The sequence below is a fragment of the Diorhabda sublineata genome, chromosome 9 (assembly GCF_026230105.1).
Source record: "Diorhabda sublineata isolate icDioSubl1.1 chromosome 9, icDioSubl1.1, whole genome shotgun sequence".
NCBI lineage: Eukaryota > Metazoa > Arthropoda > Insecta > Coleoptera > Chrysomelidae > Diorhabda > Diorhabda sublineata.
Window position 1 is genome coordinate 24,195,342 of NC_079482.1, and position 27,140 is coordinate 24,222,481.

The window sequence follows — 27,140 nt, forward strand, 5'->3', positions numbered from 1 at the left end:
ATTTATATCCGTACTATGTATTTAGTCATTAAGAAAACTATTTCAAATGTAAGTACAAGAGAAAAATTCATGATGTAATTATAATTCAATCAGTTATAGTGATAATGTCGTTATCCATTATATTTTTGGAGTAATTTTTTCAAATAAATCAAAGCATTTATCAATAAGTTCTACATTGCGATGATGAAATAAAAATTGACATTCTTCAACATTTATGAAACGAAGAAAATGATATTCTCGAAGCTCGGTCTAAATTTTGCACTATACACTTCATTTAAATCGATTGATAAGAAACAACAATGAAGAAATTTTTCGCATGGAAATGAATCTTTGGCGCGGAATGCTGGACTTAATTTTTACGTCTACCAGTCGAGTATGTCTTGCAAAAACTGTATACTAGACAGCTCGGAAAAGTCTTTGCATTTTTGATCTTGTTTATGATTTTCCCAAAAAACAACTGCTCTTACTATTACTAATTATGTTGGATGTCTTCTATTTCCTCTTTATTTCTATATGATATATCTAAGTCGATTTAGTAATTTCCACGTTTTTTGCCGAATCGGTTTTTTATGTAACGTTTCAGATATGAATAACTGAATTTTTCAATACAATTTATGTTTTCAATTGACTGAACGAGAGGTTGTTTGTATTGATGCTGGGGTAAATTTTGTGCCGTATAAACGCTGTTTGGTTTTTATCGTTTTAACGTGTAAGGTACACATTATTTTCCCTCGGATGCTCAAACAAAAAAACGGGTAGATATTTGTGAATTATGGATATGCCGGATGACATCGCTTTCATTCCAGAATACAAACCTAATACATCATTTTGATGGAGAAAAATAACATTTCAAACGGTTTGGAGAAAAACTACAGAATGTGCATGAAAATAAGTATAATTAAAATACCATTTTATAATTAAATTAGATTGAAATTTTCGAAATAATCACACATATTAAATTATGAACAACCTAATGCTGCTTATATATTGTGAACGTATATTTTTGTAACTTTCTATAAGACTTGGTATTTATGATTGTCGAATCCCTTTTCTCTCAACACTCTCACTCAACAACTTCCTGAAGTTTCCTGGAAGAAACAAAGAATAAATCTGTAATTATTAATTAGTGGACACTACATTCGAATAGTTCGAGCGTGTTTGCTATGTGGAGGTTCTGTAGATATTAATCTTGAACTTCTGTAGGTTGAGGTGTTCGGGACAGAGGTGCCTTGATAGCTGATTACTCAGGCTTGCACTTTTCCAAAAAAAGAATTCTCTATAAGTTTATGGGCGTTTGCACGCAAACCCAGTCTTCATGAGCAATGTCTGTCTGTCGAGTAGATTGTGCAAGTACCCTCTAGGTGGACAGCTCTAGGTCGTCTAAGGATAGACGAATCTGCCCCCTGTAAAAGATTAGAAGCTATTGCGGAGTTTAAAGCTTTCTGTTCTTGAAAGAGAGGAGGTTTTGTGAAGGTGCCTTAGCTAATTCAGCCACGTGGGTATATTAGGACATACGTCTTCCAAACTCAATAACCAACTAGCCAATTTGCGGTGATAGTGATATTTTATGTCCAGACAGGACCAAATCCTGAGCTCTAGTGCCAGCTTTTATTATACAAACAGCTAAGTTTATAGGAGTAGCTGACACCAGTGGCGACTGCAATGCTATATATCGGGTTTGCAGTTTTGAAGTATAAGCAGATACCTCTGAAGTGTATCTATAAGCCGATTTCCTCCGATTGTTGAATTTGCCATTGTCATTTTGTTAGTTTGAATATTTTTTTTTTGGAATATCCATTTTTCTCATTTATTTTAGTAGGCGACTTCTTTTAATGCCGGTAATCTAAATCATTATTGATTTCATGGAATTTCTTTATTTTTTATGATAGTAGGGACCTTCCGGTATATTAAAGGATAATAACTCTTGGTCCAACTCTAGTGAAATAACGTTATCTATCTATTATCGCTATGTAACCACGAAACTTCAGCATTGACCTGATAATTTTACCTTGGAAAGTCAAGGGCAGTTTAGGTCGAGCGTATCTATGGCCTTGATATTTTCCCTTACGCTGCATTTACTGTCGCACACGCTACATATTTTATTAGTGTGGCTAATGTTCTTGTGGACAAATTATTGATTTACTTTTGTCTTTGATGAATATTCACTCATTATAATTACTGATTATAATCGTTGTTTAAACAACTGTGAAAACAATCTGTGAACACTATACTGAATGCCAGTTGAATTATTCAAGAGGTTTATTGTGAATTTCTATTTAACTTAGGCCCGGCACACGCGTTCTTGTGTACCGTATACCTAAACCGCCTTCGCTTTAGTTCGGTTTATTATTAGGACTCACGAACTACAAAAAAAAAAGATAAACTACAAAGCCTTGTGTAAAAATTGCCGTGGCATAATAATGAATATGTTACCAGTAGTTTGTGTAAACCAATTAGTTTGCAGATTAACAAGATATTCTGCAGATTATCTGGTTAAAGATTAAAGTCTTACATCAACTGGATAATCTGCTGTAAACCTATGTAAATTCTATAAGGTTCCTGTTCAAATGAAACAACTTAATTAATTATAGGTAATTGTTATTATGTACTTAAAAAACATTTACAGAATTCAAAGAATATTCAGTTCCATTTCAATTCTATTAGAAAAAAGTTTTTGGTGAAAATTGATGTATGAAATTGATCAAATTGCCATTGACTTTCGCCAGGCTAAAGACAGTATCCTCAGAGACCAGCTGTATGAGGATCTGGTGGGGTCCTAAAGAAGCTGGTGCGTACGGTTAGAATGACGATGATGAACGCCTCTGACAGAGTTAAAGTATCAAGGTCTCTAGGCACAGTTTTTATTAGGAACACAGGCTTGCGTTAGGGAGACCCACTGTTTAATTTCTCACTGGAACGAATCCCGGAGGAACTATTTGCAATAAGCTCACACAGCACCTCGCCTATTCGAATGATGTTGATATTATGGCACAAACCACTTCGGCTTTTTCAGGAGCGAGCAGCCGAAACAAGAGGACTCAAAATTAATGAACAGAAAACATGTGTACATGAGAACCTCAAGGTTAACCCCGTCCTCTCAAACCACGTTTCAAATTCAAATATCCCGGGGGTTTGATAACTGAAGGTAATGACGTGATAGACAAAAGTTGCTGCTGGAAACAGATGCTTCTGGGCAGCCCAGAGAGGGCTTTCTAAAAGGTCAAAGCTTACAATTCGAGACATGGACTATGACGACGACAAGTGAGCAGATTTGGTTCGTCTCAATTTGGATTTAGAAGGGGGTCTCGGTACTAGCTGCAGTACAAGTACTGGTTCAGAACTGCTACTACCAGAGGAAATATATGTATGGTTGGGCACGATAAACCGTAGGAAAACAGCATACCTGGAACGTGTGATACGGAGCGAGATGTACCATTGGCTTCAACTGTTGATAGAAGGAAATATAGATTGATGAAGGGACAGAACGAGGATGTCCACAATATCAAAAAGTAGACAGAGATAAGAACCACAGAATAAGAGTAATGAATACGAATATAAATCAAGATATTTCACCAAAAGTTATAACGCTTTCTAAAGTGATGTCAGATCAGTACACTTTCGTAGAAAGCACGTTCATATCTCACGATTATTTTATTTATCTGAGAGTACTTTCCAATTCTCTCATTCGCCTTGTCGTACATGTCTCTCATGGTCTATATGCTTCCATATTTCAAAAATATTCTATAATAATGTATAAATTAATCCGCTGCAATATCACGCAATATTTCATAACGGAAACGATTTTTTTTTTGACCACTGCATTCTCCGCATTCTCTATTTCATTTATTAATACAAGCTGTTACCGCATTCGTTTACCTTCATGTAGTAACCCCAATAATACCTTTTAAAAAACGAAAATTTCATATCAAAATTATGAGATAGAATAGAACAAAAAGTTTATCGATTAAAAATTTAGAGTCAAAATGAAACAGATTAGGAGATTAATCTATTTTGGATAGTGAAACACAGGCCTATTTTGAAAATGAATTTTGTCTCTTTACGATCTCCAAATACAGTTTCAATCGTGGGTTTTGATAGCTAGGGGTCTAATTATACTCATTGGACACTATGCTATGAATGGAATGTTTTAATACCATCTATTTGAAAAAGTGTCCTAAATCGGTCTTAAAATTGCTATAAATGATCTCTCAGTTCAATTATTTAGTCATACATTGTCATCCATACTACTAATAGACCGTTCAACCCCCTGGAACGACTTTATGGTGAACTACATCATGGAAATCAAAGCGTAGGTTGAGTATTTACATTGACGTGGTTATTTCAAATTCGGCTCATTTTTTGAGCACCTTTCGTTAGATTGTTAGATAATTTCTACATCATATTCATAAATCCACGTCTCTTCACCAATAAAGATACGTTTGAAGACATGTTAAGGCGAACTGTAAGAGATTTTTGAGTAACTGTTATCTCTTGGGCTCCGACAAAATGATTTTCAAGCACCACTTCTCCATATTTTTTAATGTTACCATCGTTAATAGGCGAATAGGTTACTACATTATGCCACAAATACTTCCCAACATTTGCTTTTGCTACATTTTGAAGGACTTAATCACATTAGAAACACAAAATTTAAGGTGAACCCATTGCTCCAATTCGCCCCAAAAAAATTATTACACACAGTCAATATGTTTCTTCTTGTGCTGCCTATCAATGACGCATGCTGGCTATCATCAAGGAAATCTTTAGTCCATCAGCATCAGCAATGCTTCCTGGAATTCTTTCTCCAAATAGTTTGCCTTACAAGATGGCTTGAAGCAATATATATCTGGTATTTTTCCTGGTTGTTGGTCAAATACTCGATATAGATATGACTTCTTTTGATCTCATTTTTCTTTATAATGATGAGTTTTGTCTCTTTGAAATTGATATTCAGACCGTACGGCTGATTTTGACAAGTAATAGTATCTATCAGGCTTTGGTAAATATTCTATATTATCACCAAATGCAATGGTGTCATCTCCATATCTGATATTGTTTCGCCTGTATATATGTAGCAGAATACCTATTCCTTTCTCATATCCACTGTGAGTACAAGTTAGAGATGAAAGGAAATAATATGCGGCTTTGAAGAATCCTCAATTTTTTCACTTTTTCTTTGTGTTTTCCTCCAATTCTAAGGTTTATTGCTGGGCTCCCTTAAAGGTTCCCGATTATTGTCAGGTTCTTGTTGTTAATTCCTGTTTTTCTAAGAATCTCACTCATTTTTCCATGCTGTATTTTTACATCTCTGTATCTTAGCATCAGGATCTATACTTAGAACAATGTTTTCCTCTTACAAGCATATATAAACCTGAAGTAGCTGGAGGATATTTGGTTCTCACATAATTTGTGAATTCTCTTGCAGATAACTTTGTAAATATGCTATTGAACATCTTCATTATTAGGGCTATCATTTTGGTATCAAGCAGTTTCGTGATTTGGACGTTATCAGGGCAAACTACCTTGCCTTGTTTTGATTGCATTACTGCTGTTTTGACTTCTTACTGTAAGATTTCTGGTTCTTCAATTGCTTCCCCTATATCAAAGTTATGTCTTTATTCTTCAAATAGTTTTTCAAAGTATGCTTTCCAGTGTCTGATTTTGTCTTCTTTATTCATAATTATATTCTCGTCTGTTGATATTGATTGTTGTTGCTTTTGTTTGCACTTTTGTTTTTGGTGCACATTTTAGTTGTAATGCCCCTTCTGCTTGTTTCTCTTTTCGATTTTCTTTGCTATTGCTATTCGTATTGTCGTAAATTATAGTCAATATACTAAGCAGAGTCTAGAAACTGAGTATAAGGTTATTGAAAGGAATCCTCATAGATAGAATAGAAAAAATTGTTAACTATTAAGTAAATCAATTTGTTGGTGCCAATGCGGTTTATCTAGAAAATTTGATACACAATATGTCAACCAAATTTATATTTGCGAAATTCAAGAGAAAGTAAAGACTGTAAATTTTGTTTATTCAATATACTTCGATTGATAAACAAAATTTATTACATGGGGAATTCTATACGAAACTGTATTAAATAATATATCAAGTCAAGGCTCCTAAAAGGGTCGGAAAATTGAAAATTCAAGGTTACATTACAGAGTATTAATTTTCACAATATCGTTCTAGATATACTTATATTCAGGGGAATGAATAGAGAAACAAATTCCAAAGCGTCACTTTGTTTTTCGTGATTTCCTGATACAGTTTCTAATATCGATGGTGCATATATTACCTACAGCTACAGATTTTCATGGATATGGAGGTATTGGATGCGCAATGCTTCCATATCCATAAAAATATACACAAATGTCTGATGTTTCACTAACAATCTTTCAACTCAGGCGCTGAACTTTCCAGAAAAGTCTAGAATGAGTGCAACTAGTGGAAACTTCTTTCTTGGGTGGCCAGAATAAATTCAAAAAAAACTTTTCTAAATGATCTTTGTTTTTATTGTGTTTACATCCATCTGACGCAAGTCTCGATCGGTATTACCAACCTAACCTCTCAACTCCCTTTCTAGAGCGCGAAATTCAAATTAAGATATAAAAATGCTTACACTAGTAAATATTCGCGGAAACTTGTTTCCTCGCACACTATAACTGCCAAGTTTTTCGTAACCATGTGACACATCGCGATATTCAATCTTTACTAATCTTGATGAAATAAAAGTTATTTATGCAACAAGTGAGTAGGACTAACCTACTTTATTCGCGAGTTTGATATAAACTTTTTTCTACGTCCGTAGACTTAAAGAAAATCGACAAAACTAAAGTACAACTGTGAGTATTATTAAGTTGAAGAGAAGACTAAGTTGCATTAGTATTGATATTTGAATTGGAAACATTTAACGAGTTCAAAGAAATAACATCGTCTATAGTTGTAGTAGTACTTATTGGATTGCTGGTAGGATCGTGAACATTTATAATATTGCTTGAAGTCGAACTAGTTGTTCCCGTTAAAATTTTCACAGAGAAATCAATTTTTTTTATTGAGTCGTCTAAGTAACCCTCCGCAACTGTGTTGGATTTCCACCCACCGTGCTTCTTTATTTGAATTATATCACCACCGGATTCCACTAATAGAAACGCTGAAAAGCGCCGAAATGTATGCCCAGTGTAGTTTTTGGATTAGGTAAATTCAATGTTGCGATAAGCGGGGGAATTTTTGAAAAGGTATTGATACCTACAGCTTGGGTTTTGCATTTTCCATTTCTATACTGCAAAAAGACATTTGTGGCTCGTTGGTTTTTATATTTTTTATAAACGTTTACTAAGTTTAGCAGTAAATCGACGTCGAACATGACTTTTTGTATCAGGTATTGTGATAATTAAAACATTTCCGGTATTATTAATATCGTTAGACTTCATTTTATATAATTCCTCCCTCCGCAGAGCTCCTGCAATTCCTAATATTAAAGCAGCCTGTTACAAATGATATCTAAGCTCACATTAAATTTTTTTGCTGTCATACCTTATGCATGAGATAATGATCCTCTGGAGCTTGCAACAGAAACTTATTAATTTCTTCACGGGCAAATGTTTCAGATTTTAAGGGTCTGTAGCCAAATGATGTCTACATCGTTATTTACCATTAGGGTGCCTTTCAGATTCGAATAAGTCGACCAAAGTGTCGAGGACTTCCACATTATGGATTTACTTTCAAAGTAAGGTGTTTATGCGTTTTTTAGTACGCCACTCCGTAAAAGAATTGTATTCTATTAAATTCTGTTCCCTGGATTTCTCAGGGAGAAGATTCATAGTCGTTGCAGTTGCCTATTCAACAACATCTTCTGATGTGCAGCTAGAACTTTCTTCACTATGACTCTCCATCACTAATAATAATACTACACTCCTTTTAATCAGACACAAAACGGATTTTTTTGAACGAATATCAAGAAATAGAAGTTTATTTATTTATTTAACGAAAAATCGTGAAAAAATGAAGCGATACTGTACATTTCTCACGCTTTTGACTGATTCAGAAATGACATTCCATATGAATGCAAATGAAAGACAAAAAAATAATTGCAAATTATTTATGTCATGTGGTATCGTTAATACTAGAAAAAACTTAATTGTACTCAGAAAGCCATTGGTCCTTCGAAATGTGTATTAAAAATATAATAACCTAGTGTAAGTATACTGAAAAAATACCAAATAGATACGGTTTCTTTCATAAAAATTGGAAAATAAGCCTCAGTCTTAGGGATAACAAAGAAAAAACCTTCTTAAGAAAGTTCATATGCTACCAATACCATAAGATGTGTTTATATAGGCTATTATCGCTTTTTGTTTTCCGTTCAGTTGTTTGGATATGAATCATTCCTATTCCAGAAAGTATTTTTCTCCATATTGTGATTATTCGGATCTCAACTCTGATATGAACCAAACAAATATTGATTTTTTGTTGAGGCATCATCAAGTAGATATCTATAGAAATTTAAGGTTCAAATAATATTTTTATGTTCCTTCAATCATCGAATTTACAATTACAGAAGCAATTAAAAATCACCTTAGGAAAAATTGCACAATCTTTCTTATTCAACGAATTAAAATCATAAATCTAAAGGTTAAACGCAGTGTATTAATCAAGCGACGTATTATCGACGTATTATTAAATTTGATTTACTTTTCGTAAAAATATTTGTATGCTTAACGAAAGTTACACTACAAAAATTATGCATTGGTAAATATAAAAACTGAACTAGTGCTATTTTCTAGTACTAATACTAAGAACGTCAGTCCTAGTTGTGTGCCTAGTCTTTATAAAAGTTGAGCGCCCTCGTCCTAGCTTAAAATTTTCTGAAGGCCGCTTTGAACCAAGATTCTTCCTCCAGGTCGAAGCTTACGATGTTTTTTCCTCCAGACCTCCACAATTACTCGGTATTCCTATCACTTATTTCCTAAAGGTTTGTCTCACATATGATTGGAGTCATGCCTCATTGTCTTTGATGATTCTCATTAGATCCTCGGACCGTTCCAGCTCCATGCTTGTTCAGCCCTTCCTCAATTTTATATCTTTGACTTTATTATGTCCGTTGCTGCTCTTTCGCCTACCAGCCCTATTTTATAATACTCGTTAACGAATTCGCTTCTCTTCTACATCGAAATAAGTTAATGAAGATTCGGCAATTCAAGTTGTGACCTTGAAAATAATTGATTTGTCACCACAAGCAACTCACTGCATAGACATTTCAAGTTTTCTAGTAGAAACGTGACAATTATATTTTATAAGTTCGTTATTTGTTGATAATGACAGTTTATAAATGAATATTCATTGCTATCTAGTTGATTGTAATCATTTATCTTTTCTCTACGCCATAATTTGCATGAATGAGGAGATTCGAAGACGATGTTTTCCTTTGTTCTTGTTGTATATAGTCTATCTCAAATCTGTAGTATAATGGGGTTATTGTCGTTTTTCCTTATTATATAAAATCCTCACACAATGCCCTTTGAATTCATCTGTCTTCATAGATTATTATCCTTATTGAATTTTAATGTTAGCCGAAGATTTCAACTACAGCGCAGCGCAGGAATAAACTAAAATCTTAATCACATCTTTTATTTATTTTGTTTTCAACCTTCAAATTTATAAATGTCGGTAATAGAACAAAGATAATGAAATATGGAAAAAGAAATGATAAAATCATCAGAATCTTCAGAATTAACAGTTAAAAGTGGTTCATATATCAAAATATTCGGGAAAAAATCACTTCTTTTCTCTTTCAACCTTTTTAAATGGTAAAGAACGATTCTGATTTCTCATTAACCCAATGCTTTAATCTTTCCTGTCTCCCGTTAAACCTTTTCTTTCATTTTAGTTCCTCCGAGATACCAAAAGTAAATTTATTTCCAGAAGATGGAAACTATGATATTAATATCTGCTTTATGTGATGAAATTGTCTGTTTTGATCTTCATATTATAGTGGAAAGTTACTGTGTCTTCTAACCAAGTCTTCTTGCGATCAAACGCGATTAGGCAATATAAAAAAATTATTATTTGCCGTGCCATCTATCCGAAGATATTAAAAAAACACCGAAACACCAAGATGAAGCTAGGATCAATCATTGAACTGTAGTTTTTGTATCTGTGGTAAATGGAGACCAATATATGGGTAGCAATGACATTGCACTCTACATCCGATTACGGATATGACACAAACAGAAAAAGAGTAGTAAGCAGTTGAAAAACAATACATAAAACCAGCACGCTAATTTAGAAAAAGAATGAGAAATGTTTACGGTGTTTACGGGAAATTGAATAAAGAGAAAAATCACTTACAAAAATGAAATAGAAAGAATCAATAAGTTGATAATCGGACAAGAAAATATGTTTCCCAGAATCGAGTCCGTCGCTGCTCTTGAAGATAAACAAAGGAAATTACCTCCCCAAGCACTATTATAATTGAATTTGCATCAATATGCGTTTGTTTATATTGTCCCTATAATTTTATTTCAACCCCTAGTTGGTAGCTACATCTAAAATTGATTGTTAAAGTATTTTATGTCCATAACTAGAAATATGGTTAATATATTATACCAATATTCAACATCTTCTTCTTAATTGAGGTAATTTTCTTTTCTAGAAGTAGCATCACTGTCAGAAATGGATGCGTCTCTGCATCTTGTTCATCATTTTGCATCCCAACTGTTTTAACAATTTGTTTCATTGAATATCGTAATCTGGATAAAGCATAATAACGTCTTAAGAACTTATTTGGTCGGGTTGATGCATAGATTAATCTATTTGAATGTTTCCCAAACCAATCGAGAATTTAATTACCAAAAAATACGAGCAGATTAAAATCAAAATGGTTATATGTGTATATGTAGGGCATATATGATACCTTTCGATCCTGTTTCACTTCGTCTTCTATTTCATACGTTCCCAAGTGTAGTTCTCTGGAATTTCGTACTTTACCAGAAGAATCTTTGCCTGTCTCAACCCCTGAAGGTTGTCCCGATAATTGGTTTTGCTGCTATCCACTTTCTTTTCTAATGTTTTTCCTATTGTTTTGTAGCAGATACCACAGATGGGTTTAGGTCCCATGAAGGGCTTGTCTGTCCTCGCTTTTGCGAGCTTAACTATTTTTTTTCCCTTTCCTCCGATGTGTCTCGGAATCCATTGTAGGGTAATTTTATTTTTTTTTTTGCCTAGTTAGTTTAATTTTTATAGGAGATCTCAAGCAAATTCGAGTTTAAGCTCTAATATCTACTTAGCTATAAGCCAGAATGATGATCTTCTGTTTGCGATAATTCCTTTATAGATTGAACTAGAAACATTTTTCGATTGCATAAACTTTTGCTTGAAAAATGCTTGGTGCTTTCAGAGTGTTTGGTTCTATGCCCGTACATTCCTATTCCAGTTCTGTCTGCTGAATCAGATCCGTCCGTATACCATTTAATGACATTTCTGTTCATTTATTGTATGGTGTTTTCATCACTTACTTCTCCAGCTTAGAATTGAGATCAAGTTTTTCTCAAAGTAATGATAATGCTTGTGATTTGATGCAGTATTCTTCCTTCATAGCTTCTGTTATTTTCTGCTCAATTTTAAGAGACTTTTCAGTTGTCAAATTGCACCTATAGAAATACTCAATATCTTTTCTCCCAAAAATAGACAAACTGGGTGTCAAGGGTTAAAGCAATGCCAAAAGATCATCAATTCTTGATAGTTAAGGGCACTAATTGTTACCTAAAAACTTTGGTTGATTTCACTTTATTATTTATACTATGTATTACTACTGTTACTATAATGAGATTTTATTCTCATGTATCCTTAGGCTTTTTTTTTATTTCATATTCAACTTTACGAGATAATCTTCCATTGGAAATCCACGTTCCATGCTCTTTCCATTTTCCTGATAATTTTTTTCACCTTTCGCTTAACTTCTTCGTATTGTTACTGAATTTTTTTTGTTTCTGGTATCTTCTTCAATAATATACAGTTTCCTTTATCTTCATTCATTTGGTTTTCCAACTGCCAGCCTCTTAACTACTGAACTATTATCAGATTCGTTCAATTTGAATCTAAACAAATCACTACGCAAAGTTTTCATATCAAAAATTGGGTCTTAAAATTCACTATTCAGCAGGTTAAAATAAAACTTTGATTGTTTTGATGATGTTCCCCATTCATTACAGAAACAACGACGAGAGTTAGGCTTGAAGCGCTTCTGGTCTGCTGTAAAATCTTCCAATAGCAGCTCAGGGTCTCAATGCGACGTTGGACCCGAAGATTCCCCCAATGAAGAAACTAAACCACCACATTGTTCATTGCCGTTACTTCAGGTAGGTATTTCACATTTTCAGATATAATTTCATATTCTTACTACTTACTATTATTGAAAGAATTGGGTATTACAACTTACCTTGACTATAACTTACTTGTGTAGAAAAATTCTCAAATTAACATTTTGTTAGTCCAATTTGTTTTCAATCTTAATACGAAGATATCAAAACTAATTTTGATTTGTTTGATTACGTACCTGAGTCGTTGTGAAGATTTTTATGAAGAAGGAAAAAAATGAGTATCGAACCATCATTAAACATTTGAGGCAATACGCCAATGGAAATTAATGAGATTTGAGAAACTGTGTAGAGGCTTTACAACTTCCATGAGGACAACAGATGATTTCTATGACTGAAATTGATGAATTGAATTACAAATTTGTTAATTACCCACCGTTCTCACAAGATTTGGGTCCTTATGACTTTTCCATTACCTAACCTTGAAGTTTCACTCGCAGGAGAGAAATTTCCATCAGATGTAAACGCAAACGCCTATTTTGAGAAGGAATTCGAAGAATTTGTGTTTTGAAAGCTTAGACCATCGCATAGAAAACTGTATAGATTCAGAACAAGAATATTATTGAGAATAAAAATTATTTATTGCTTTATTAAGTAAAAAGCTTTCCAGACAACCTTTTTATGTACAATAACCGAAAAAATTTAAATCTAAATCGCTAGATTTCTCATTTATTTATAATTATTAAGGAGGTTAAGTTTGGATTTACAGTGTGTGACAAAATTAAAGCAGTGTGAAATTAAGATGGGCCTTTCCGACAACAATTTCTTCAGCCCACCTCTTTCCGAGGTATTACCCTCAAAAAATTACTGAAATTGAGTTTTTATTTTTTTTTCTTCTAAAATTTTAGTAAAACTACAAACTTGAATGTCTGGAATTTTCATGCAAGACTAATTTTTTCAATATTTCTTTTACATTATACAGGGGTGAATCATATTATATTTCACATCTTCACTGTTTTCCATTCAATTTATTGAAAAACTTATAAATTATGGTGTTTATTTTTTGCTTTTTTGGTACAATTTAAGAATAAAAAATAATTTTTAAATAAGAGAAGGATGCTAAGTTATGATTTTATTACAAGACCTTATCTTGAAAAAAAGTTTTGATGTAGTAAGGACTGCTAATTTCACCCTTATATAATGTAACACGAAAATTGAAAAAAATACCATTAATTAGTCGTTTGCTAGAGCACGGAAATTATAGATTTTCTAGCATTACCTAACTTCATTTTAATCACCACCTTTTAAGATTGATATCTTGGAAAGGGGTTGGCTGAGAGAATTTTGTTATAGGAATTAATTTCATACCTTCTAAATTTTATGGCATCAATTCATATATTTTCTCGATGAAATCTTCTGTATTCATTTTCAAATGTAACTTTTTTAGGTATGGCCAAGTTCAGATTCCCCAAGAGGCGAAGCGGATGGACAAAGTTTCGTTTTTCCGGTTTGCGCGGAAGACGCGTCGTCACACAATTCAACTTGTATCGACAACGCAATACACAACGATTCTGGAATTGATTCCAATCAGGTTATAACTCCATAATAATTTAAAATACGTTGCCGATAATTTGCTCCGTATATAAAATTGGAACGTAGCGCTATTTTCAGAGTTAAATTAAAATAATTAATAACGAAGGTACGGACCCAGAAATCCAAACTTAGTTTTAGTAAAAGTAAAACTTCAGATACTCGTACTTGACGAGCTATAATCGAAAAACTAAAAACTATAAAATGATACAAAGTTTGGGTCTATTGAATAACTAGACTTGTATTATACAGGATGTTCCGAGAATTGATGCAAAAATTCAGATAACGTGAAAATAATGCTGTGACATTGAAAAAAGTTTCTCGTACGACCCCTCGTTTCTAATTTATACGCAAATATTTAATTTTTAATAGATGATGACTTATATTGTTTGTCGTAATAAATTATCATATTTTCCATAATTTTTTGATAATATTTTTGCAGGTTTCACCTCTACCATCAACAGCTGGAACCTCCACCACTCCTTTGCAATCCCCAACTCCAAGTTTGAGACGTCCGAGTAGTTCTTTACTTCATCCGGATCATGCTAGGCTATTAAGGTTGTATCCAATCATATCTCCACCCCAAAGCTCGGTAGAAGATCTGTCAGATGTTAATACGAATTGTAGCAATCCCGTTGTATCACCTTCGTCTTCAACTACTTCGTCGTTAACATCGATAGCAGCTGCCGTTGCAGCTAATAACACATCAAGAGCAAGTGATAGTTCAGACAGTAGAAGAAGATCTTCCATAATGACAGCTAGATACTCAATTTTTGACGCGTTAGATCTCGAATATGCTCTACTTAGAGCAGCTGCGAGAGGAAGTGTAGGACCTTATTCGCTCAGTGAAAGTTTACATAAGCTAACCTTTACTCAAAGTCTTGCTTTTCCAGCTTTGGCACGAGGTTTAGCCGGTAAAAGAAGACGATCTCAACAGAATCACTCGAGGAGACCTTTAAATCCGGATGAAAGCGGATTAAACACATTTGCGAAGTTAGTGACAGCTATGGTATTGGTTTTAGTGAGTGTGTTAGTGTTTGCTGTCGTTTATAAATTTGTGAGGACGTGAGGATTGCTTCTAGCTCCTGGGGGGGCTAGACAAGGCAGCTTCACCTTAAGAAATTCCAGTGACTCATTGAAAAATTTTCCGGAAATCACATAAAATTTCGAATCATTACTTTTAAATAAAGAACGATATGAAACGTTACCATATTTGTCGGAATAGGACTAAATAATATATATTATTGAGGAATTTTTGCGGTTGCTAGGTTCGGGTACAGAAAATGTTTATAATGTATATATTAATATAAATCCCTTTGGGATTTTATCGAATATCTGCTGTCTTCTGTTTTTTGAAGATAAACTAATTAAGAATATTTGGTTTCTATTTGTACCAAATTGATCATTATATGATTATGTTGGTTGGAAAATATACCAAAGTTTCAACCTTCTAAATGTTTTATCAGCGATGGGCGGCTTCCAGGCCAACACAAGTATGTAATTTCGTACCAGTATTGTGAATACTACTATCAACTTCTAAACTTGATTACTAAAAAGTTTTTAAAGCTAATCTGTAATTTGAAATGAATTCAATAATTCAAATACCATTTTTCTCATTCTTACACACTCTTCTGAAAATTACTGGAAATTTAGAATAAATCAAGACACGACAAAAAAGGAATGAAAATAATGGGAAAGGGAGCTCATATAATGACTCAACTTCAGCATGATTTACACCTGAAATCATAATCTTAAGGATTAGGTGAGTAGTTAGAATCCAAAAAACATTCTTATAGAAAACATCCTGTTTCCTGATTGATCTACTATATTAAATATAAAGGATAAATCAGAATCCACGCTGAATAAATGAAGACCTTTTCAACTCTCAAGAAAAATGAATATTCTACTAGAAATTGTTGAAAATCAAATAAAAGGTTTAAAACTCTTTGATGAAGTACAATATTTGGAAGTTTTTCAAATAGAATGAGTACGATAATTTATTTCCCACCTTGTATATGTTTGAGCTACGCATAAAGACATCTAATTTCAATAAAAATAATTCTCAGTCAATTTCGTGATTGTATATTGATGCTGTGCTAGATCCAATGATATGATTACTTGTTTTTTATAATATTACTTCACATACACACGAAAATGGCGATTTATCTCTAAATTGAAACATCCTGTATATATCACAATCAGCATTGGAAGTATCAATTGACAAATTAGAATTATTGATTTATGTCAAATTACAGACTATGGATGAGAATTTTATGTTTCGATATATTTCCGATAATAAATTATATTTTAATGAAGTGTTCGATACTTTTTTACATAATATGCGGTAACTTTCGCATTGATATATCTAACTTTATATAATAAAAGAACCAAAGCTGCTGCCTTGATCTGTTTTTGACTGACAGTGGCAAAAATTAATTTATAAAATATCTCATCAATATTGTTATAAATATACTATTTCTAAGTATTTATTGTTAACAATAAAGTCGATTAACACAAATACTTCAATTGCTTTAATTACCTTCCTTGCATAACAAATAATTGTCCCAACCTCTAACAACTCAGAATATGGAACGTCACCATCCATTATTGCACTTCCGGTTTCTTCTAGTTATGATAGTTCTGGGGATTCTAGTGCAGCTAACATTAAGACATTAATGTTTGTGATCAAATGAATTGGAACAAACAACTAACTTGAAATCGTACATTTTAAGTTAGTTTTTTCTCGTTTTTCTTTTTCTATTTTCAGAGTTTCTTGTGAAAGTCACGTAATTCAATGAATGCAAAACTCGTAGCATCATCAAAATTTCATTCTGATAAAAAAATAGTTGTAATTAATCGCAAAATTTAAAAACGTTAACGACAACAAAGAAACTGAAAAACATACGAATTAAGATATGGGAGGCTTCACTATTTAAACATATGATTTGTACATACCATAGTATAAGTAGTTCTCCCAAAAAAAATGGAAAAACAAACAACTCACATAATGTAGGCAGCAGATAATTATTAGAAATTGGATAAATCCAAATATGCAATTATTATATTATGGTTGTAGACTGAGTAATTTCGGGATTGTTGTATAAAATGAAACCATTCTAACTATATATTTTCCATTTTGCTCAATCACCTTTCGGCATCTTTCTTTCAGCTTAATGATGCCGTACTCATAAAATTTCTGGTCCTTATCAGCAAAAAACCAGGTGCGATTGAAGGTCATCGTCATTTGTGGATATTTCACCAATCAGAGAATTCTGCAAACTTTAAAATAAATAGTAATCAGATGGTGCCAGATCAGGACTCTTTGGTGAATGTGGTATCACTTCTCAGCCAAGCTCAAATAGTTTCCCAAACCTTCCCAATTTGACAATTCTGGTCATTTTTCTTTGATCACTTCATCCAGTTTCATTAATTGTGGACAGTGAACATCAGAATTGATCTTCTGGTTCCTTGGAAGCAGTTTGAAAATCACAATATATTTGCAATCCACCAAAATGACAGCATGGGCTTTTTTGTTGTTTTTCAGTTTTCGATGTGGTTTGTGCTAGTTCATTGTGTTTGCTCCATGAACTATGTTACTACACAGGACCTATTTTTCATCACCAGTGATGATTCTTTTCAAGTTTTATTTCTTGATTCTTTATGTTAAATGAATTTCTTTCAATTTGTGAGGTACTCAAATATCAAGCTTCTTAATTAGCCCAAAATATTTTAAGATTAAAATAATAATCGTTTCTCACCTTGTCAACATTCACTTTTTGTTTTAACAACATTTTCTGATTTATATCCTGATTCTTCTCTTCTGCTAGACCATGTATAACGAAGTTGTTGTGGTTAATCGGCGCAAACTGTTTGTCTATATACTAGAGATTTCCGAATCCAATGTGGACTTTTCGAAATTGGAAAATCTTGTATTTGTAATTCCAAATTCAATAGGTGAATCCAAGGAGGTAGATAGTAGCCTGGTTTTGCTATTCAGATCCTTCCAGAATGATTTTGATTTTGAGATGAACTTGGCCACAATTTCTTCTCGTTTGTCGATCAGTCTCGGAACCTCAACAGACTTTTTATCATAATGTAAATATACCAAATGTGCGATTTTTTTTCAAAATTTCTGTGCTTATTTTGAGCACATTTCTTCAAAAGGATATAAATTCGGATATATATCCGATCTTTGATTATAATATTTCACTAGAAAAAGGAGAGGTACCTTAGATATGAAAGAAATACAAAAAAAATGATTTTTTGCTTTATTTTCATCATATTTATTCGTCAATAGAATCTACAGATATCTAACACTTAATTATAGATGCGAATTGAACATATCATAGTCTCAGAAGAATTACCTAACTTGGGATTTATTTTTTGAGTTTGAATAAATCAAAACTCTATTATTTAACCTCGGAATTAGAGTTACTAAGCTGAAAATGTGAATAAATCTTCATTTCAACCTTCTAGTAAAGGATATTCAATATCAATAGTTACAGCAAACGATTTTTTGTAAATATCTTCCTGTGTCTATCTAAATTAATTGGTTTTTTGATAAAGAGCAGATAAAGCGCAACATTTAGCTTATAGAGAGCTGATAAGCTCGCTAAAGTAGGAACAGACAAGCCCTTCCTGGAACCCGAAACCTTCTGTGGTATCAGCTGCAGAACAATGGAAAAAGCACTGGAGATGAAGGTAGATAGAAATCAAACCAATTAATGGGACAAACTACAGGCACTGAGACAGGCAAAGAATCTTCTGGGAAACTATAACCAAAGTAGATCAACCTAATCAAACGCTAGGGAATGAAACCTCTGTCCATATTCTCTCGAAGTGTGAAACACTAATAAACTTCAGAGCACTACACCTGGGAGCGCTTGAAATAAATTACTAAGATCTCTGGTAATTGAAGACATCCCACATTCTAGAGTTTTTAAAAGGAGTGGGATTGATGGATCAGCTGTAAGCACTGAGTCCTCCAGTATCGCAGCAAGAATAGATCCTTTGGTTTATACGAGACCCAAAAGCCAAATCGTTCTTTCCTCTCCAAAATATAATGATACTGTAAAAAGTATTAATTATAAAATAATTACCTTCAAAATAATTGCTTTCCGCACTCATACCACCAAGTGTGGCGAATTTTCTAGACGCTGTATTAAAGCTAGAAGTCTTTGACTAAAATCTCCTCTAGTACCTTCGCCATAGTTGTTTGGATGTCCTCCATCGATTCAAAAAGCGTTCCACTGCCGACGTGTTTGATTTTTGGAAATAGAAAAGAAGTCGTAGAGCGATAGATCTAACAAACTTGTGGTAGCTGTAGTTTCGTTCATTCAGAGTAATAAGTGAGGCCTAAATGTCAGTCTCATCAATCAATTAGCAGACTTTTTCTTATCACTATTCCCACTATTGACTATTCCCCAGTGGTGTGAGATTATGATTAGCAGAGCTACAAATAATTTCAGTTCTTCCGAAATTTGCGATTAATTATCATTATTTTCGTCGAGGATATTAGTTTCCAAATCTTTTAAGATCTTGTATCCTTCTCCTTCTCGATATCGCTCTGATTGAGTCAATGTTGCCTATTATACTAACGACAATGAAGGTCTAAGTGTGTTCCCAGCTTATTAACCCGCATTCCGATCATTAATTTTGACCTTAATGAGTGGACTATTTGAGTTTACAGCCTCCCTTTGGTAGTTCGTTGCAGTCCATATAATATCTTGTCTTATTCCTTTAGCTAAAGTTATATACAAGACTAAATAAATTGTAGTGCAACAAAAACACTATATTTTGATATAATCTCCATTTTTAGCAATGCACTTGGTCCTGCCAGCCACAAGCTTCCATATGGTTTCCTTGTGGATTAGGAAACTTTCGCACCACATCCATGTCTAAGGCAAATCAAAGCTTTGTTGATGGGGAGAGCAACATCTGAGTTGTAAGAAATGCATTTCAGGGTCAGCTTGTAAAAGTTGTAAATCTGAAAATGATTTTTGATTCATTTCACTCAAAGCTGCCCCAAGTTAGATAATATTCAATTATAAAAGAAAAAGATTCGTACTTCTACATTTTTACTAATTTTAACATCGCCATCTTAGACTATATTTACATGGACTGACTGAAATTGCAAAACATCTAAAATGGCTACCGCATAATGATCTTTCCAGACAGCGTATTAAAAATTTCCAATTAGTCCTAATAAATTTTCTTTTGCTAAGGAGAATAGGAGAAGTGACGGTCCATGTAAGTTTTTGGTCTAAGATTGCCATTTATTAATTATTGTGTCATATTTAGGCCCTACCAAATTTCGTCGTAATATAGAATAGAGATGTTCAATATATTGAACAAAGCATCCCTTCACACCCGAAATAAAAGAACAATCGAAATAATGAACTGAAAGTGATAAACAGCTCCAAAGAAAGCAAAGACCGTTCCATCTGCAGACAAGGTCGTGGTGTCGGTTTTTCGGGATGCACGTGTGGTAATTTCTATTGAATATCTTGAAAAAGAAAAAACTATCAACAGCGAATATTATGTCAACTTATTGCATCGTTTGAACAAAGAAATCAAGTAGAAACGGTCGCGTTTGACTAAGTAGAAAGTGTTGTTTCATCGAGACAATGCAATAGCTCACGCATCCGTTATTGAATCGGCCAGATTTAGCCCCCTTGGATTATTTTCTATTCCCAGATTTGGAAAAATTGCTGGTCAAAGCTTTTCCAAGAATAAATAGATGATGTCGACAGCTAATGGCTATTTTGAAGAGCTTGATGTAGATAAATAAATATATTTTTTGTTTGACCAGGTACTCCGAGGACCACCTCGTATGTGCTCTCCGTTTCCGTTTCTTATTTGACTTTGTCTTCCTAAGCACGATTCTTCCGTAAAAATAATATTTATACTGGATATTCCTCGATAGTTTCCAGCATAATTTATTTTTTCAGGCATTGTACAGATTGTCTATGTTGAATTTACGAATTACTAACCACCGGGCATAAATATTTGTGTGAATCGTAGATTAAGATCCATTCTACAAATTATGTTTCTTCTAGTACAGATAATTTGATTGAGAATAATATTTTTCAAAGAGTTCACTTAAGGCTGCACATCGATTGCACTTGTAGTGAAGCTGAGATTCCAAAAGATTTTTCTATTAGGGGTTCAAAAATTATTAAATATTCTTTATTATTTAATATTAAATTTAGATACGATCATTATCATTGTAATAATCACCATCTAATTTTTTATTTACAATAATTCTTCTCACATTTGTACAACTAGAATATACGCTTATTTAATATTTATTATTTTTCTCTGATTTATATACAAGTTTCCTTTTCAAGAGATATCAAACAATAATTTTAGATAAGCAGAGTTTGAATTGAGGAAGTGACTTGAGCTATATGATTTCTTCTGTTCCACTTTGGTTTGTATCAAAATCTTATTTCTCGAAACACACCAATTTTCGATTGTATTTGAACCAAATTCAAAATAATTTCCCACATGTAAACGATTCCGTACGAATTTCTCTTATTAAAAACGTAACAACAAAACAGCAAAATCTTACATATAAACAAAATTGGAAACAATATAGTTTTATCACAATAGTTTTAACTTAATAACAATGAAGCTTCTGTCGACTCTCTGGACTCCTCACAACCTGAATCTGATATGAAAACATCATCATCTATTTTTTCAGAACATTCGATAACAGTTTTTTCTTCGGATTTTGATGTGGGGCTATCGTGAGACTCATCTTCTTCGTTGACCGTTTCCATGGTTCCTACACCGATCACTGGAGATACTGGCGCTGTTGGCGGTGTAGTTTTTCCAGTTTTCCCAAGAAGATAGTACGTCATAAGCTGGCCCTTTCCTTTAACAGCCACGAGACCGCGCTGTTCGAACTGGTAACCGAAATGTTGAAGAATTTCGCAGGTCTCTTCCGTTACCTGAAAAACATCACCAACAAATTAAATTGCTTGATATATGTCGACAGATATTGATATATCAATCTGTGAAAATGTTCGATGGTGAAAATGATATAAAGAATATAATTCCACTACATATTATAGATCAAACCACAAGAGCCACAAATAATTTATTGTCAGTAAAATCAGTAAAAGTATACGACAAATTGACAAATTTCACTCACAATTTATGGATTGAATGGACAAGAAATGGATTATTTTGACGAGTTTTCTGATAAATTCGAACCCTCAAGTCTACGAGCACATTATTCAATTCCAAAATCTATACTATTAAACATAAAATGGATATATTCAAATATCCCAAATTACAAGCCTTACCTTAAAAAGATATCTTATGGATATGAGCCCAAAAAAGCAAAAAAAAACTTTTTCCTCAAATGAAACACGGAAATTTATTGGAAATGTAAATATTATAAATAAAATAGAATCATTTTCGTTGGTGGCATGTATTTTTAATATTATAGGAGTTTGTAGAAGGCATAATTGCACAAGAAGAAACTAATTTTACCAAAATTTTTATTTTGTAGCTTCCATAGTTTACATAAATAATTTTTCAATTTCAATTCACCATTCAATTATAAGTTTAATAAGCTTTGAAAACAAAATGATTGTTTCCCATTATTATAATGGATCGTAGAAAAAATAGTATATGCAACTCGTATTTGATGGCTATCAAAACACTCGTCTTGTAGTAATTTCCATACATCATATCTCAATAGCTATCAATAAATGCTTATTGCAAAATACGAGACTAACGCTGCTGCAGAAAAAGTAGTCTGTTGGCAAACCAGTATAGCCGTAACCTTCTTTTATCGCGTCCACGTGCTTTTGAAGGTTCAACCGTTTTCAAAATGGCCTAGAAGAATGTGTGCGACAAATTTTGCATAAAAATACTAAAAGTGTGTACAAAACTGGTGCTTCATTCCGCATTTTCCATCAAGAGCCAAGTAAAAGATCTCAATATTAGACCACCCACCTTTTTCGACGGTCAAATCATAGTCCCAGTGTAATTGTGAAAGTTGGTATAGTGGTAGTATAAACATTGAGTTATTTTTTTAGAATTCAGTTTACCTGAATACATCCAGCTTTTCCAGTACTTTCCATCCTAGATGCTACGTTAACGGTATTACCCCAAATGTCATAATGGGGCTTTCTCGCCCCAATCACACCAGCTGTTATAGGTCCATGATTGATTCCTAACTTCAATACAAAATGATTGAATGATTGTTCGTTAATGCTCTGTAGGGCTTTTTTCAGTTCCAAAGCAAACTCTACTAAGATTGCTAAATGTGCCCATCTAACTGAAGTAGGATCTTCAGGCTAAAAAATATGAAAATATTAAAAATGTGCACGATTGGAAAGACATTATACGGAATATTATCAGAAAAAACGGTATAAAAATGTTCCACTGAAAAAATGTTTCATGATGATTGTGTAGAATTGCGTACTTGGTATTCGGGGTCACCAAAAAAGGTCTTTAGCATAGGTGAAGAACTAAAAAAAGATTGGGGTTTGCTTACTAAATCTTCATATCTCTATCCGCATTCAAGAGAAAAAGCGTTGAAAAACATATACACATTTTTTACGATTTTGCAGAAACTACTGGCAACATTGCTATAGATAAAATTTTGTTACGTTTGTTGCTGATAAATCTCATGAATTTGTTAGTATAAGTTGCTTGAAATAATGTTCATAGAAAGATAAGTTTCAACCATATTGCTTCTAAATTAGTGCAATCTACTTAAAAACAATTTCCACGGGAAGATAAGATAAGTTTGAAGCAAATTAGGTATATTTAACTTTATAGGTTATGTCACATATTCTGAAATTATGTATAATGAACCATATACGTAGTGCGGTCCATAAATTCATAGCCTAACACACTTCGTAATCTTTTATGCCACTATAAAAATATGAGTCAAAATGATCGTACACCTTCTATTTAATTTCATCGTCGCTGTTAAATATTTCAATATTTAGCTCGTCCAGCAGAATGGTCAGACGATGCCAGATCAGGGCTATGCGGTGGGTGTTTAATCTCTGTCCAGCTACATTCTTGTACCTTTTGGAAATCGAAAAAGTGTGGACTGGAACATTTTCGTGAAGCAAACGCACACCTTAGCTGATTTTGCCGCACTTTTTTTCAATAATTTTTTCATGCAACCATCCTAGTAAGTCAGAGTAATATACTAATTTCACGGTTGTATCTGATGTCCTGTAATCAATCAAAAGGATACACTCGCAGTCTCAAATTAATATAGCCATCACTATTTTGTTAATTTTCCTGATGATTTTAATTTTGGTACGTCCATTCCTTTCCGATCCAACTTTATGCAACTCCTTGTACCTTTGCACTAATTTTTGTCACATTCAAATGTTTATATCGATTTTTAATTATTGATGGACACAAATCATGGTATTTAGCCACCATTCTGTTTTGATTTGTAGTAAAAATTTTTACAAGAACGCAGAAATAAATTTGAGACATTTTTCAAAACAACTTGACTCATTGTCGTTCGAGCTTTTTTAAACGTATATCATAAACGTTACGTTGACCAAAATGTTTGCTCTTACCTTCATTTGCCTAGAGGGGTTGAGACCACTAGCAGCCATGTACGTCGATCCTATAGTTTTAATTTTAATAACATCTTGGAAATGAGGCAACTCTAAAAGCTACAATGAATAAATGATTCGATTAGGAATTATAGAAAGAAAATAATTCTGTCGCTAAGGTCCCTCGACCAAGCAACCACTGACAGTCAGTTTTTCTTTTCATTTGCTACGATATTTAAAAAAGTGAATGAACGAAGCTTGAAGGTCTAATCTGTCCAGTTAGTAGACAAGTTTCTTTGAATAATTATTCATTTCACAGGAAATATTTCACGAAAGAAATTAGTATACAGGTTTCTTTCTTCAGTCATTGTGTAGAATGAATTAAACAATTTTGCTTTGGGTACAAATAATCTCTAAGTAAAAGTAAGATCAGAATCGCCTTCCTCGGCCTCTGTATCTACAATAGTACAGGATAGAAATAACCAGTCAAAAAGACATAATAAAATTATTTTTAATGACTTTTATGAGAAACAAATTGCTCCATGGAAGAGTGGCTTCCATGTAATGCATTTCTGTTAATTTGTATTTGAAATTTTCATTTCTTCTATCATCGTGTTATTCCTTAACAACAAGATCCATACCGGATTTTTGCTTGGTCGAGTTTTCGTTTAATACATGTTATAGTAAGGTAAATTCTCCCATTTTTCATAATAAAACGTTAAAATACTAAATTCTATTACAATTCGGATGTTTTCAAGCAGGCAAAACGGTTATTTAAAAAAAAACAAAATATATTTAGTTTGATATAGTATGGAAAATCTCAATTCTGAAGCTGAAAATTGTATCAAATAATGCGAAAAGTTATTAAGTCAATAAGGAGCAATTTTGAAAATAGCTAATAGCATAAATGGTCTAAATATTGTACAAATATTAACGTTGGAATTATTGGCAATATTTTCGATAATAATAGCCAATAAACCCGAGAAAAGTGATTTAATGTATCAATATAACACTTAAATAGAGGAAATTGGATAATATCTTTAAAAAGTAAATAAAAAAAATCAACTATTAAACAATACAAATTAAAATAGTTACGGAAAAATTCTATTCTTATTATACAAAAAGAATTTACTGCCTATAGCAAAGAAAATGACTATGAAAACAACATAATCAAGAAATTATCTTCTTCTTCTTTAGAACTCTTTATGCCCTTTGGAGCCTCAGAGTATTGGGATTCTTAGACTCCATCATTTGTTACTTCATTCATCTTCTGGGTTGTTTTCTTTTGTCTTCGCCCTTTATGTCCTAATAGTCGTAGCCAAGTTTCTTTGGGTCCTCCTCCCCTTCTTACGGTTCCATTTTAAACATCTTGTAACTATTCTATCTATATTTTCCCTCCTAGATTATATATTTCATCATTCCATCCATTCTTCCACTCTTTCCATCTTTTGCTACTTTGTTTATATTGTTTATATTGTTTTTCATCGTTTTCCATTGTTTTCCCTCTTCGTTTTACTTGTTTTAGCCATTTCTGGGCCTTCCTTTCTTTTTTTCCCGTATCAGTTTAAACATCTTCCAGCTATTTTTTTTCTATTGGTTCCTGATGGGCTTTTTTAGATTTTTTATCCTATCCATCACCGTTTTTTCTACTATTTTCCTCAGTTACATCGTCTCCGATGCAACTATTCTATCTATCAGCTCTGTATTTTTATTTTTTAGTGAAGAAGAATATTTTGTTTCTTTGTTAAGCCGATAGTTTTTCTTTCCAAGATTATTTTGGAGTTATAATACATCCTGTATATTTCGAATCGTCTCATGTGGATGACCTGCATTATCTGATGCGATGTATGAGTTAACATTTCCGTGTAAACTTCACAGAAATTTAAATATAAGCAAATTTTATTATTAAGCAAGTTAAAAACTTACCGCGTCAAAATCTGATATCACCTCATTCAAAAATCTAAGACATTCAAGTCCTTGATTATTCACAGTCTCCTCAGAATAAAAATCTGAAATAAAAAATTATATATGGTGTTGATTTCCATTCAATCTTTTTATACTTTACTGAATTTTAGCATTATAATAAAATGAATCAATCCATTATAAAAAGGACGAAAGAATCCGGTATATTTAAATATTATTCTGAAACATAATGACACATTTCATCATATATTTGTCCGAAAAAAGATTGAACAAGCAAATCAAAGATTCAGAAAACGCTGATTCTATTTTAACAATAAAGGAATCTTGCACATGTCAGACCAGCGACTGCAAACAAGGTATATCCTCAAAGTAAGGTCCAACTACCAAGTCTTAAAAGGACGTTATTTTGCAACTAATGAAAACATTCATGATACAGTGACTGATCAATTCGAAGTTACGACAGGGAAATACTTCCAGCGCTTTATATTTTCCACATTCCATGTATAGCTTGGGCGATTGAGTTTCCTAATGTAGTTGTCATCAAATGATATCTTAAATGCTAAAGAAGATTTTGCAAGTTTAAATTTGGTAACTGATTTTCCTATATACCAACATTAGACAATAAAGGGTACCACACTCCACGATAGAATACCCAACACAGATACCTTAAGAGTACTGGGAGTAAAAGATGTCGTTAGATGGGTAAGAGCAAGACGCCGACAATGGAGAGACCATGTAGAACGAATGGCTCCAGAACGGATTGCCAAAT

At 33.0% G+C, this 27,140-nt stretch overlaps 2 protein-coding genes across 3 annotated transcripts in view; one reads left to right on the forward strand and one right to left on the reverse strand.

Moving 5' to 3' along the window:
- The window catches only part of LOC130448744 (uncharacterized), a 34,365-nt gene extending 17,944 nt beyond the window's left edge, over window positions 1-16,421 (forward strand). Inside the window, exons 3-5 of the mRNA XM_056786240.1 lie at window positions 12,207-12,353; window positions 13,759-13,902; window positions 14,344-16,421. Of these exons, the coding sequence (XP_056642218.1) occupies window positions 12,207-12,353; window positions 13,759-13,902; window positions 14,344-14,970 (918 nt within the window). The 3' untranslated portion in view covers window positions 14,971-16,421. The remainder of the gene's footprint in view (window positions 1-12,206; window positions 12,354-13,758; window positions 13,903-14,343) is intronic.
- Window positions 16,422-18,160: 1,739 nt separating this feature from the next.
- LOC130448902 (adenylate cyclase type 3) overlaps window positions 18,161-27,140 on the reverse strand; it is an 84,030-nt gene continuing 75,050 nt past the window's right edge. For both annotated transcript variants that reach the window (XM_056786491.1, XM_056786492.1), the window contains exons 18-21: window positions 26,375-26,457; window positions 24,470-24,568; window positions 22,967-23,215; window positions 18,161-21,856 (exon numbers count right to left, since the gene is read on the reverse strand). In XM_056786491.1, coding sequence (XP_056642469.1) covers window positions 21,518-21,856; window positions 22,967-23,215; window positions 24,470-24,568; window positions 26,375-26,457 — 770 coding nt within the window. In that variant the 3' untranslated portion in view covers window positions 18,161-21,517. The remainder of the gene's footprint in view (window positions 21,857-22,966; window positions 23,216-24,469; window positions 24,569-26,374; window positions 26,458-27,140) is intronic.